Source organism: Brachycentrus maculatus, unplaced genomic scaffold (assembly GCF_059751285.1).
Source record: "Brachycentrus maculatus isolate JH-2025_06_01 unplaced genomic scaffold, ASM5975128v1 h1tg000065l, whole genome shotgun sequence".
Taxonomy (NCBI): domain Eukaryota; kingdom Metazoa; phylum Arthropoda; class Insecta; order Trichoptera; family Brachycentridae; genus Brachycentrus; species Brachycentrus maculatus.
The window spans coordinates 692,245-708,276 of NW_028280819.1; the positions used below are offsets into that span (position 1 = coordinate 692,245).

General features: G+C 35.4%; 1 protein-coding gene across 1 annotated transcript in view; it reads right to left on the reverse strand.

Moving 5' to 3' along the window:
* Positions 1 to 16,032, reverse strand: part of Dad (Daughters against dpp) — a 129,743-nt gene that overhangs the window by 60,383 nt on the left and 53,328 nt on the right. Inside the window, exon 3 of the mRNA XM_088256660.1 lies at positions 6,808 to 6,885. Coding sequence (XP_088112786.1) covers positions 6,808 to 6,885 — 78 coding nt within the window. The remainder of the gene's footprint in view (positions 1 to 6,807; positions 6,886 to 16,032) is intronic.

Here is a 16,032-nt window from a genome sequence, read left to right on the forward strand (position 1 = left end):
TTTTTGGCTTTTCACGCTTTGGTTTATCGATGAGGATGCCAGTTTCTTTCACTTTTTTCACAAGATAACGAACATACGGAGCTGACGGTGCTTCTCTTCTTCCAAAAACCGTACGCAATTTTCGCACACATTCTGCAACATTACCATGATTTTCAAAGTAATGTCGCAATATTTCCCAGCGTTGTTCAAGCGTATACACAACCATATTCGCTCAGCGGAAGGATAAAACTAATTATCTGTCAAATCAGACATGAGCTAAGTGTTACCATTCACGAAATAAGCACTAGTTGAAAAAAAAAACTTTAGATGGCGGACCCTATAGGTTTCCAAAAGACCAATCTCGCAAAGCAAATTTATATTACGAACTGTAATTTTTGCGAAAGTTATAGAAAATATAATATGAAACAAAATTGTATTAATTTTAAATCAAACACAGATTTTTTTGAGTCTATCAAGTTGTATTTTATTAACAAAAACACGTAAAAAATAATATTGTGACAATTGTTTCGCATAGTTATGGCATTTTCAATAAATACATAAATTGAAATGGAGTTCTATAAATTAAACGCCAAATCAATAAATATACAAAATTGTATCCCGATTTTACTGTGAATTTACATTTAACAGCTTTCAATGTCCCTGTCACTGCCAATCTAAATAAATACAAGTTTGTAAAACCACCACCAAGTTTCTAGAAGTCCCCCGGTGTAGGCAGTGAAAGGGATTAGCGGTTAGTTAGTTCAGTTAGTCAGTTAGATCCGATTCTGACCCGACGTTGGCCGGTGCACAGACGCCTGCACTACCCCGACCAGCACAGCAGACAGACATTATCATTCGGGAAATAAAAACGCAGTAATAATAAACAATTGCGGATAGCACCCTTAATTAGGTGTCAGAGTAGTAGTAGTCGGTGTACGCTATACAAATCATTTACTTGGAAACTGGTCTCTAAGTAGGCGTTGCAATGAATCTTCGTTGGCGGACATATTATTGCTTTCAATTTCCCGGAAACATTCCTAGGCCCACAAGTTTGAGATTCAGAAATAAGGTGGATCTTATTTATTTGGCCCGGTATCCCCGAAGGTGTGTTGTGATGTCGAGTGAGAGATGATCGCACTAAATAGCCCGGGACCGCGTTACAATCTTGGAAAATATTTACAGGAATCAAAATAGACATTCCCAGTGATTAAAAATAGTTTATGAAGATAGATCACTTGTAATGATGTGGGCGAATCAGAGCATTATAACGGTAAATGCGAACTTCTCAAATCCCTGTCAACTATTTGGAAAACCACACGTGTTAACGTTATACATTGAACAATCCAACTTCCATACTAGACAAAGGTTAATAGTTTTGATATAAAATAAAAGTTAACGAAGTTTTTGGCATCGTAAGGGAAGGATAATACCCGCCCACTTACTTACTATAAGTATTTCAATGTTTTAGAATTAGTACACAAACCATGATGATGATAAGGTTCTTGTCGAAACCGGTTGGAGAAAAAGTGTACCAATAAAAAAAGTGGTTAAAAACAAAGTTGTTTTATTTTATAATGTTTAAAATAAAACATTCTACGCTCTGGCTAATGTCTGCACACGACGGATTCTTCAGTTATTTGGACACGTTGCGCGTGGCAATGATGATAGGCTAAACCGACTGGTTGTGATCGGTAGCCTGAAGGGGAAGAGAGGGAGATGAAGATCCCACACGATGGACCGATCAAGTTAAGGCAGCAGCAGGCACCTCGGTGGTCGGAGCGCTCGTGCAGCGCAGTCAAGAGATAACTGGAGAAGAGTCATTGCTCCGACAAGGGTCACAACCCTCAGTAATGAGGACTATGAAAGAGAAGATAACATTTAAAACGGTTGCAAAAAAAACTAGGAAGACATCTTGTGGAAACACCTGGCTTTTTCCTACGCTGTTTTTTCCCTGTAACGCATGTTGCGAATATCGTGAACACATAATGTCTAAAAGAAGTTCATATTATTTTTTGACATCTCATCAAAGACGAAGAAGAATATAGAAGTCTGGGCATTTACGGGGCTGACGACCGTCATAGGCCGGTTTAGGTGATCACTTTACACACGTGTAACATTCACCAATTCTACCCATTATTGACAACCACACTACTCAAATTCTTGGAAGTTCTATATAAGTATATGAACCAATTTTGAAACATTGTTCTTGAATCACTAGAACTACACTAGAGACATCTATTGGTGAGATGAAAATAAGCTTTTTTGAACAGAAACTCTTTTATTAGTATGTGAGGTCCGAATCCTGGATTATAATCACATACATGAGAAACGCCAGAAAATATCATTTTAAAATTTATTATTTAAGCTAATTTTTTTACCAGATAATTTATTTACAACATTTTCAGTGTGTCCAAATACTTGTTCACAAAATCTGGATTGTCTCCAATTACAGGAGTTATTTTCATATTATTTTTTGACATCTCATCAAAGGTGAAGAAGAATATGGAAGTCTGGGCATTTAATATGCCGTAAATGCCCAGACTTTTATATTCTTCTTCATCTTTGATGAGATGTCAAAAAATAAGATTTATTATTATTTACTCAATTATTACATCTATTCAAGAGAAGTGACCGCAGTGATGGATCATTCATTTGCCGTGTGGTGATCTCGCAATCGTATATCCGAGAGTGATTTGCGTATGCGAATCGTTTGTTTTAATCTAATAAACGGTGACCGCTCCGGAGCCATGCGAAGAAGCCGATCAAGAATGATTTGTTAGATTGAATAGTGTGATGCAAGTCAAAACATACAAGACTATAATGATACTTAGCCGTGTGTATGTACATGTGTACTTAGCCTCGTATGTTTTGTTAAAATGTAAAATAATATATGGGTTCCAGATTCACCCGTTTTTGTATTGAAAAAACATGTTTTTATTCGAAATAAATTATTATTAATAATTTATTTCGAATAGTTATTTAAAGGTAAGGAGGTTAAAAACATTATATTTTTTCCTCAATATATATTCTAAAAATAAAAAAATCTAAAATACATTATAAAAAAATTGTGCTCGGACACACATAGCTTTTCGCGCAGTCGGTCACGTACCGAATTGTATATGTATTTGAGAGTACACCCTTTAAAAAAGTGGTATTTACCAAGTAAAGCTTAAATTTCCATTTAAGTTTTACTCGGCAAATACCAAAAGTCCATTTTTGGACATTATTTCTGTTTGAGCGCTGTGACGAAAGCCGAAGCGAAATTAATTGGGCAAAAATGCGTGCATTTACAGCCGTGACGTTACGCGCGGTACTCCAATGTGGATTACACATAGAGCGCTTGTGCAGTACACGGAATTTAACCGTCCGACAGTCCGGTTTTTAAAAAATAAAATACATTATCGTGATCGAATTCACGCGCACTGTGATCACGCACCGATCAAGGGCACCGATCCGAAGAAAGACGGCGAAAAGCACAAGCCAATCCAACCCAATCATCTGTTTTATCATGCTAACCGGATTGCCGGAGAGTAAAATTCCGTGTAGTGCATAAGCGCCCATAAGCCATAAGCATAATTTGTGGAATGACATGTGGATTGTATTTTTTTTTAATTTAACACTTCATGAGTTTTATTTCATTACACATAAACGGTTTCCAAAACAACTGTTTATTTCATTACACACAAAGAGCGTTTGTGCACTACACAGAATTTTACCGTCCGGCAGTCCGGTTTTGAAAAATGAAAGCGACTACGACAGTTTAGCGTGATCGAATTTACGCGCAGCGTGTTCACGCACCGATCAAGAGCACCGATCCGAAGAAAGATGGACAAAGCACAAGCCAATCATCCGTCTTATCATGCTAACCGGACAGTAAAATCCGTGTAGTGCACAAGCGCCCGTATTGCATACACCTGATACTCGGGCGCCTGTTGGCGCACCTTTCGCCTGTTGGCGCACCTTTCGCCTGCATCCTCGCATCCTCCATTGATCGCGTGGCCAAGGTCAAGATGGCCGCCGGCGAAGGCGAGGAAGAGGAACACCAAACTCGTTTGGTAATGCGCTAGCTGGCTGGACCGATAATCCACTGGCTAGCCAGCCCACCCGAAGAGCATTTGCATATCTCGCGTCCAAATGTGACAGTTCAAAGAGAATCATTTGTCGCGGGCGGCAATGCGACAATCAATTGTGAGAGCCCAAAACTCGTATGCGAACTCGTAGCTTACCAACGAAATATCCCCCATCTATTTATAAAATATCTATGATTAAAAAAAAAAAAACTAGTTATACGCGTGTTTCGAGAAATCAATCATTTTACAAATGAAAGAGTTTCTATATTATTTTGAGAAATAAAAATACTTTGTTTTTTGATCCACTCACATTTTTATTAACAACTAAATAGTTTCGGCAACAACCTGTTGCTCTCTTCAGGGTTTATATATCAGTCATAAATTAAACCCTGAAGAGGGCAACACGTTGTTGCCGAAACTAGTTGGTTGTTAGTAAAAATGTGAGTGGATCAAAAAACAAAGTATTTTTTTTCTCAAAATAATATATCAACACAAAGTTATTGCTTTCAATATTTAAAAAAAAAAAACAAACAAAAAAAGAAGGAGTTTCTGCTTAATAAAAAGCTTGCCTCAACCCACCATCGATGTCTCTCGTTAATTCTGTTGAATTAAAGAGATGTGTTTCTAGTTTATGTATGTATATCTAGAAGTTCCAAGAATTTGAATAATGTGGTTGTCAATCATAGGTAGAATTGAAAATTGTTACATTACACGTGTGTTATCGCTTGGGTAATCATTTAAACCAGCCTGTGATGGTCGTAAGCCCTGTAAATGCCCAGACTTCTATATTCTTCTTCATCTATGTTGAGATGTCAAAAAATATTTTTTTTTTAATAACTTCATTCTTATTTTAATCCTTATCTACACCCAATAGTGCACAGGGCAGTGGATCATATTGACACGGTGTTATTTTTTAAAATTAACAATTGAAGACCTATGTATGGAGTATTTTATTGTTTATTTATGTTGAGATGTCAAAAAATACTGTAAAAATTACTCCTAATTGCAGATAAACCAGATTTGTGAACAAGTATTTGGACACACTCAAAATGTTGTAAATATTCATTGACAGTTCGGTTCGTCAGAAAATCGTTGCACTTATCTCAATAGGAACGATTTTTCATTTATCACAATTTTTTACGCGGTAAAAAAGCATCATCAACTCTAAACGAACCACACATAGAGGAGAGAAAAAAACTAAACGGTGAAAAAACCTTGAATGACTTTGAATCGGACAAAACGGAGAATGCTGTTTATTGGGCAGGTGATTTCGTAATGAATCTAAAAATAATAGGTCTTGGTATAAATTACAACTGCCGCGCAAAACGGTGGGATGTACGCGAGAAAAAAGGCCTCGTATATCAATGAAAACTATCGCGAAAACGATAAATTTCTCGTAGGTGTTGTATAAAGATAAGCCCGGCGAGTGCGGCGCCTGCCGGATACATCCTCGTCACGTACAAATAGGCAAAACACAATAATTATTCCAGTATACCGTGAATGCGCCACTGCGCTCAAGGTTCTTCAGAAGTAAAAACATAGCGCCATTTGTGTCAAGACAGAGATGAAGATATATACATTGTCTATATGGATACTGTTAATCGTTTCAAATTGTGACTAAAGAGTAAAATGACTAAACATTGAAACGTCTACGTTTACGTTGTACGTACGTTATGTGGAATAAAATCCAAGGAATACTTTTATAAGGTATCAAGAATTTTATTAATATCTCAAAATAGACAAAGAAGACACCGACAAGACACACAAGGTGGCTTGGTGGGTCTCTGCAAAAAAAATGTTCTAAATATGTAAAAATTGTGATTTAAATAAATGTATAAAAATAAAAATAAAATAAAAAGTTATTGAGAAGGTAATATTGAAGTCTGTGTATTTCCAGGGCTCACGACTTGTCGTTTACAGTTTAAGTGATTACTTTATACGCTATGTGACATACTCATCATATTATTTACTGTTTCGGCATTAACTTGGTTGAATGTTAAATATTAAAAAAAAACACTTGTTTAATACCGCTTATTCAGTTTTATTTCATTACACACGACTAGTTACGAAAACTACAGTTGTTTTCATCGACAGTAAAATTACAACTATATGTGTAGTTTTTTTTAACTTTCATTTTATTTGACCAGTAACCACGTTTCGTCGTTACCGACATCCATACTGACTAGTCAGATGATGTCGGTAACGACGAAACCTGGTCACTGGCTAAATAAAATAAAAGTGGGAAAAACTGCATGTATAGTTATTGATTTATTATACATGCATACTTACTATTCGGAAGGTATCTCACCAAAGTGAACTGTTATATCGCTCATTCCTTTCAACAACGTCATATATAAAAAATCGTCAGTTTTCAGTTGTGCATGTTTTCGGAATGCCCAGAAAATGTACCTACTACATCCCACCAAAAGCGTCATATTTTTAACTTAATATTTACCCGCAACAGGGCAGAAAGTGTTGTTTTAGAATTTTGAAGAAAAGGTATTGTTTATTTTTTTTTTTTTTAATATAGGTACTAAATATTTTTCAAATGGAGAAAAAACATTCAGGTTTTACCTAAAAAGATCTGTTGCACAGTAAAAACTTCAATAAGTGGCTTGATATTTATTTTTAATAGATTTGATTACATTTTTAAACTTTAAAAACGATCTCCTGATCATTCAACGTCTTTTTGTTGCTGTTGAAAAAGCAATTTGAAAATGCTCTATATTGAAAAGGGTGGTCAAATTGTATTTGTTACCTTCTCCGTCCGTGGTGAGCGATTCCGGTTGTAGCCGCTCATGGTCCGTCCTCCTCGAGTCCTCACTAGGTGCTCGATCTAGAACAACGAATAACGAGATGATAAATAACAAGCTTCTAGATCAAGGATGGCAAACCCGCGGCCCGCCGGGTGTCTTCTTGCGGCCCGCGGAGCAAATCACACATTTTTCTTATTTATTTTTTTACAAAAATGTTAATAAAATTAGTATATAACCACTCACCGAGATTTTTACGTCTACCGGTTTCGAGACGTACCTGTCTCTTCGTCAGGACAATCACTAACACAGCATGCAAACAATACTACCCTTCACCACCATAGCACCATTTACACACTCAAAACTACACAAAATGTCTAACACATGCGATTTTTGGTCGACCCGAAGACCAACATGCACTATAGTTTTCAATACAGACATGCGTTACGAGCCGAGGTTAAACGTACATTAAAAGTGTTAGTGATTGTCCTGACGAAGAGACGGGTACGTCTCGAAACCGGTAGACGTAAAAATCTCGGTGAGTGGTTATATACTAATTTTGTTAACATTTTTGTAAAAAAATAAATAAGTAAAAATGACTAACCACAAAGTAAATGCTTTAAATATTAATAATATTGAGAATATACACATTTTTCCTTTAGTGTAAACAAAACCACCAAAAGAACATTCCATCGTGCGTAGTTCGTATAATATCCCATATATGGGAGTTTTCACTATCCTGGCAATTTCAAGACCCATAATGGCGTCAAGTAGTAAAGACATTGAACTAAAAAAGAGAAGAGTAAAAGAAGAACTGAGAAGTTTTTAAGACAGATGGACTATAAACTATTTTTTCGTGAAATTTAAAACAAAACCGACATGCCTGATATGCAATGATTCTGTTTCTATCTTGAAAATGTATAACATTAAACGGCATTACGAGGTTAAGTTGCAAAAAGTACCTTTTATCTATCTTGCTTGCTTTGAATAATAAAATAAATTTTGTTTTACGGCCCGGTAGGAAGTCTCGTATCTAAAATCTGGCCCGGCTACTGAAAATGTTGGCCACCCATGTTCTAGATCATTTTTGTAGCGCCATTTTCGCAATCAGTACCTCAAGGGCGCTTCGAAAATCTTTGATTAATTTACAGGGTAAAGGAATGCGCGCACGCCAAATAAAATGCGCTGGTAAGAACTTTATAATACGAACAGTGAACTACAAGCTGCGACGGGAACACCCAAGACGTTGGAAGGAAAACAATAGCAATGAGCCAAAAAGCAGGAATTTCCCTTCTAGCGTCTGTATCAGCGACAGGAATCTCATGTTTTGTCTTCAACGTCTTATATGGCACACACACACACACACACACTAATACATACACATAAATGATTTGGAGATAAATCTAGACTCTCCGGTTCATCTATGATCACGTCCCTCAGCCATGAAGAGTACGACGAAGAACGTTGTTACATGTGAAAAAAGTTTATTCGTAATAAGAGATGGAAAGTACATTAGTAATAATCATTTCTCGTTTGGTTTAAAAGCCAAAAATTAAATAAAACGAAAGCTCAAAATGTTCAAATTAAAGTAATAATTTCATTAGCAATTTATCTTAGGTATTGTTCACTAATAAAGTTTATTTTTCTAACCCTTATCCGCACTTAATGGTGCATATGTAGGGTACTGTATAGTATCGACGCAGTGTTATTTCGATAGTTAATTACATGAAGGTAAGTTTATTGCTACCGCACATCAGGTACCAATCCATGATAAGATTAAAATTATAATGAAAAAACTCACGCACTGGGAATCTGATCTTAGACCTCCATGATATAAGTAGAAAATGAACAATGATTTTTAAAACAACAATAAAATTGTCGCGATGTTTAATTCGTCGTGGAAAATATTAAAAGTGGCACTATAATATTGTATATTAAAAGTAGTAATTTAAAATATAACCATCGAAAAATATACCCTCATCTCCATAGATACGAAAATGCATTCTGATTTTATGTATTAGGCATGTATGCTATACGTAGAGGTGAACGGAGCCCCCCAATGATATGCACATATTTATTTAGACGTCAAGCGTAATGGCGAATAAATTGTGACCACCCCGATTACCCGAGGAGCATGTTAATAAGGCTCAAAATTCTCGTCCATAACAGGTAAATGATGGACACGATTGGAATACTAATACCGAATCCGAATGTCATATTTACATACTAGACGATGTAATTACTTGCATCGCCTGCCGACCGCACATTCAATGTCAGCCAAAGTAAATAAATATAAAAAAACACAATCAACGCCGATACTTTATTGTCAGAGAGATTTAGAATTATCCCGTGGTAACCGTATCGTTAAAACCAGCAAAATAAATGTCACTCTTAAGTTTTTTTGTCGTTAAAAAAGGCGTTGCGGGTATACCTGTATCAACCTGTATCTGTCAGTGTGTTATCAATAGCATTATTACGACCCGTTTTTTTTTTAAATTTGATACGACACGTGGTTCGTTTATGAACCACAAGATTTTTACAATCTTAAAATGCACTAAGTGACCGGATCTCAATAAATAAACCACCAGATCTCAATGATCCGTTCAGATACACCGAGTATCCGGATGTCAATAAGTGAATCTCAATATCATCAGTGATCTTAATGATCAGTTCAGATGCACTGAGTGACCGAATCTCGTTAAGTCTTCTTCTTCCTAGCTTCATCCCAACTTATCGTCTTTGTGGACTGTTGAGGTCAGCTCTCCTCGTCCTCAGATTGTAGGTCCTTCCTCTTAGTGTCCGAAGTTCAATAAGTAAACCATGAGATAGATGATCCGTTCAGATGCACTAATTGACCGAGTCTCAAAGTTATGTGAATCTCGTGCACGAAGCTGATCCATTCATCAAATGATCGATTGTATAAATGATTTGGATGTTTAGTTAAAGGCAAAAATAAGGTTTCATGATAGAAAATTTCATGAGGACCTTTAATGGTCGTGTTGGATGTCGTCGTCGTGTTTTCCATTAACGAGTTTTTTACGTAATGAAACGAATGATAGAATAACCGAAAAAAAAACTATTAGTTAAATTGATTCGGTATAATTGATCTGTGATATCACGGGATGACCCGATCACTTAGGTGTTAAGAGATCCACTGATGCGGTTCCTTTAAATGACCGGATCTTACACACCTCTACATGCAATTCATTAATATTAACAGCGGTGTTATTTATTGTAATGTGCACGCCTCGTCAACTTAAGTGAAGTTTACAATCGCATTCGATCATCTTGTTAAAACAATGTGTTGACAAGAAAATTGAATGTCTAAAAAAAATCCAAAACGACACCGATAATATTCCGCCCTTTCCCTTCGTAACAAAGCGATAGCAATCACTTGTCGCGGATATTTTTACAATGACGAACTAATTATAAGAAACGCTTTGAATACGAACAATCACGAAGGCGGAGAGTGTTGCTTTAAAAATACTTCGAGACAAACGATATTGAGGATCTTAAAAATAAAGACAGAGTTAACAGTCTGGGATACTGTTGAATTAGCATCAGAAGTGTTTTAATTTTTTTACCTTCTGACGAAAGGTCCATATAAAAAAATTAGGCCGATTCTATTATATATACTACCACTATGCGGTGAAAATCATAATATTTTCTGGTAAACGTTCAAACTAATTCAAAACAAACGTAAGCAAACGTAACCGCCTTCGTTCAACGCTTAAGTTGTTAATGTAATGCGTGGTAGTTAGTTTTAGTTTCTAGTTATTTGACCTTTTTCGATTCCTGATCAATATCATCTTCATCTACAAATCATTATCCGCACCCCAATGGTGCATAGGGCACTGCATCATACAAACGCAGTGTTATCTTGATCGTGAACACATGAAGGAAAGGTGATCAGCCATCCGCTTCAGGTAACATCGAATAAATATTAAAGTGAAAAAATTATCAATATATGTACTGTGAAAAAAAAATCACTTTATTCTCTCAATACATAGACCATCGTTTACCATATAATGAAATGATAGCTATAACAGCAAGTATTTAGATGACTAGGTCGTAGATGCGTTGAAAACATATATTTACGTATTAATGTACAAATTTTGAGAATTAACCTATTAATCCCGATTTCCTCTCTGGATGGATCCACCAAATGAGAATGAGCAAAATAGCTCCCGTTGTTATCCGTATAAGGAGCCATTGTTTCTTGTGAATTTGGCCAGGAATGACATGTATAAGAGCCCGTTTTTTTTGTTGTTGTCCAAACCGGGTTCGAAGCTGCCGACAGTCCAGACTCCAGACTCTAGACGGACCACACTGGCTGCTCGTGACTCGCGACTCGTACCGTTAGAACGGCAGCGAGCAGAAGGAAAGAATAAGAAAAAAACATATAACATGCGACATCTTCATTTGGGCATTGTTTCTCGGATGCCACTTGATTTCTTGCATTAGGAGAGACAATGCCAAAACATGCACGGTCCGCAACATAAACGTTGTTCATGCTGTGCATTTTCAATGCTATGCCGTTAAAACTGTTATAAAACGTGAGGAATAACAATACATACATATTTAAAAAATATCTCAATTTCTTATAACTTGGGTGTATTATGGAACTATTGGATTCTTGACGGATAATGGATGGATCACTGCTGTAGATCAGTGAATTCGTAAATACAAAAAAATAATTCTTTAAATAGGTACAAAATATAATTTCGTTTTTTTACTGTAAATATAATTTCATACAAGTTAATTAGTTTAAGTTGAACAAAATATAATTTCGTTTGTCCGCCTCTGTAGTGTAATGGTCAGCACGCTCGGCTACCGTTCTGGAGGTCCCGGGTTCGATTCCCAGGGGGGTCAAATAAATATAAGTGATTTTTTCACTGTAATATTTATTATTTTATTTATTGTTTCGGCATTAACTTTGTGGTAAGACATGTTACAATAATTAAAGAAAACACTTTGTTTTTTACCACTTGAGTTTTTATTTCCGTTCCTTGACTAACCCCTTCCCCTTACTTTCCCCTCTCCTTATTTATAGAAAAATTTTATATTTTATATTTTAGTTATTATACAGACCTGAATGATGGAAGTTTAACTTCTGAAACATGTAGTCTTTAATAAAAACTCAAGTGGTAAAAAACAAAGTGTTTTCTTTATTTATTGTAATATTTATTCAATATTACCCTGGACTGGTACCTGAAGCGGAGGGCTGATCACCTTTCCTTCGTGTGTAAACGATCAAGATAACACTGTGTTCATATGAAGCAGTGCCCTATGCACCATTGGGATGCGGATAAGGGTTTTATTTATTATTTTTTACTGACATTCCTTGATGGAACTGCATTTTATATGCTATAGAGTTGTGAGTTTATTGTTTTACAAAATCATTTCAAATGTGGTGAGCAAAATGTAATCGCTCAAATTAATCAACATGATGTAAATTGAAAAATGAAATCAATAATTCAATACTCACCTATTTTTTACTACAAAAATATCGTAAGAGTTATTTTATAAATATTTTAAATACTAACATTGCAATTTTCAATTTTATAACTTAAGAAAATAACTAGGAGTATTATGTTCATAAGTCAATCGATGTAATTCCCAGTCGGATCACCAGGGCAACTGACACCTTGGCGCTTCCCACGAGTAGAACGAACTCTAAACAAAGTTCCTATATTTATAGTTCATCTAAATTGGTTAATATATATATATATATATATATATATATATATATATATATATATATATATATATATATATATATATAAATTCAATTGTGTACAAAATAGAGGCGCCTCCACGATGAAAACACCTGCGAGCTTTAACTCAAAAATTGATATGAATTCTCGTAACCAGTCGCGGGTGGTTCATTCCACCATCAGTTAAACCGAAATCCTCGCTCGCTGTGCCGGAGTCGCGTGCGTTGGACTGCTCGTTCAATTTGATATTTCGTTCTGAAAAAAACGGGGCTAACAGGTCGGACCTGATTGTGATGTCATTGTTGCAGCCGATGTATTATGGATTGTATAATTTATATTGCAATTTCATGTGATTCTACTGTCCCGAGCGGAGTTCTGGGGGGGCTCCGATGGGAACTTTGAATTATCAAAAAGGATACATCAATTCATATTCTTTCGAAATATATCAACACACTTAACAACGTTAACGTTTTGAAATACAGTGGAACCTCTCATAACAAGTGACATTTCGCATAACGAGTAACAGAGAAAGGGCAAGTTCCATTTTTACGACATTCACTTGAGCCGTGACATCCGCGCCAGTCAAAACAAAAAAAAAGAATTTTTATTTGAAGCACTAACTTTGTGATTTTCCATTTTAAAATTGAAATGTAACTTTGTTTTGAAATCAATATAAATATTTTATTATATCTTAATTATAATGTCTACCGGTTTCGAAGCTAACCGCTTCTTTATCAAGACTGATTAATACTCAGTATTAATCAGTCTTGATAAAGAAGCGGTTATCTTCGAAACCGGTAGACATCATAATTAAGATATAATAAAATATTTATATTGATTTTAAAACAAAGTTACATTTTAATTACAAAACAAAAAATGTTTCGCTTAACGTGTAAGATTCTGGAACGAATTATGCCCGTTATGAGGGTCCACTGTACATACTAGGGTGGACCATAGACAGCAACAAAAGAGCCACCAATAATTTAGCAATGACATCAATATTAAAATAACACCATCGTTTCTGAGACGTCATTCATTGCCAACTTACGAAAATAACGTTTTTTCGAAGGCGAATTTTCCAAAATTAAATGATGAGTGAAAATATTAATTATATCGGCTGTTATAAACACAAAACGAGTCTAATACAATCCTTTATGGGTTGAGTATGTTAAATTAGATATTCCTCCCGTCTGACAAAGGTCCATTTGTACATCGCGTGTTCGCAATAGCCGAGGATGACTTCACAAAATTAAAATACTCATCTACGAAGGAGGTGAATTTCGAGGAAAACGAGAAAACACGATTATTCATCCGGATAAAACATTCAAATTAGTGTATCGCGCAAGGCAGAACGTAATCTCTACACTCTACACTCGTGTGGCGTACAGGCGAGCCGGTGTAATAATAATCTCCGGTCTACGGTAACTAGTCTAGGTCTAAGAGGTCTCAAGGTGCACAACTATCTGTTTTGTACATTTCCGCTTGATCATTTTTTTTAGATGAAAGCACCAGACGGTCGCGGAATCCGAACATAGCAGGCATTGAAAAAAAATCTACATACATTTTTCGCACTATATTAAATTTTGTACACTGTAAAAGAATCCACACAACCATTTTCTAATCCTGAATTGATAAAATCGTCAACAAATGCAAAGAGAGCAATCAACTGTTTCTAGAACCTAAAAAGCTTCAATTAATTATTATTTTTAGAAAAATACTACGTTTTCCCCTCCCACTCCCTCATTTCTTTCTTTCACATATTTTTTTAAAAGTTAAAGAAAAATATTTGTGTTTTTATTATTTACACAAATATTTCAATCTCATACTATTTCTGTGAGCATAAGCGGCTCATTATTAGAAATAGGTATCAAATTGTGGTAGAGTGGGTTCGAAACTCTGACTTAGGAGTCCGCGACACTAACCACGAGAAAACAACCCGACACATTTTGAAAAAAATTACAGCCATCAAGATAATTAAAAAAAAAAAACAAGCTAAAAAGTGGTTTCTTGATATGGGAAGCAAAAGCTGCCTAAAGATGGTCACCCTACTATACCCCTATCACCCTACTACCTAAATAAAGTCAGCTTATCATATTATTATTATATAATTTATATTTGAAGCACTAACTTTGTGATTTTCTACCTTAAAATTAAAATGTAACTTTGTTTTAAAATCACTATAATTTACAGTCATTTTAAAACAAAGTTACATTTTAATTATATAGGTACATATTATTATTGTTACATACTTGTCAAATTTTCACTGTGCTAAACTGTACTTATTTTGTTAAGATGACTTTATTTTATATTTTATACTTGTAATATTTGTAATGTCCGCCTCCGTAGTGTAATGGTCAGCATGCTCGGCTACCATTCTGGAGGTCCCGGGTTCGATTCCCAGGGGGGTTTAATAAATATAAGTGATTTTTTTTCACTCTAATATTTATTCAATATTACACTGGACTGGTACCTGATGTGGAGGGCTGATCACCTTTCCTTCATGTGTAAACGATCGAGATAACACTGCGTTTATATGAAGCAGTGCCCTATGCACCATTGGGGTGCGGTAAGGGTTTTTATTATTAATATTTGTAATTACAAAAAAAAAACATTTAAAAGAACGTCTCGTCACTGGTTCTGTTGTAAAAGGTAATAATAAAAAAATATATGGAAATACTGTAGTCGAGTTTTGAATAAACAAAATTGCATTTCAAGATATTGATTTTTGCATTTAGTAATAAAACGACATTGCTTGAATTATTATCACCCATTTATCATTGAAGCTTCTAAATATTGAATAATTTTAGCATGTTAACAAGGTCTAATTGCAGCGACCAAGGAGGTATTTAAGGAGGTGTCACTCGACAAGCCAGATGTCGGTGATCATTAACAGATTTCCATCGGGAGGCATGGGAAACTGGCATAGTTATGTCATCCACCGCCAAAAAAAAACTAGCCTGGCTAAATACAGTATAAATGCATATCATACCAGTTCTTATTTCTGCCTCGGAGACAGATTATGGACTCGAGAACGCGCATTTAAATTTGTATTTTATTGAAAAAAACATATGCATAAATTATGTACGTAATATTCCGAGTAATTTGAATCGATATAAGGTGAACAAATATAACAAGTAACAAAAATAGTAAGGGCATGAAAAGCAAAAATGTACAATAGGTACACAGATCAACAAAAAAAAGTGGTAATATAGCTGGCAGTCAACATCCCGAGAGCGAAAGGCGGAGGTACAGACAGATCCTGAGGGTCTATAAAAAGAATAATAAGAAGAAGAAAGATAAATAAAAAACGAAAAGTTTTACATGAGTTTTTTGGTGAATTTTCACTGCAAAGAGCAGTAAAAAAAATAGACTGGAGTATATGTGGCGAGTGCGTATCATGCGTGTATACATAAAAATCGGACTGGGGCAGTGAATAGGCCTATATAAAAGTTGAAATAATAAGAATATAGTGTCAGTAAACGTATCCTGTTCAAGGAATCTATTAGAAAATTT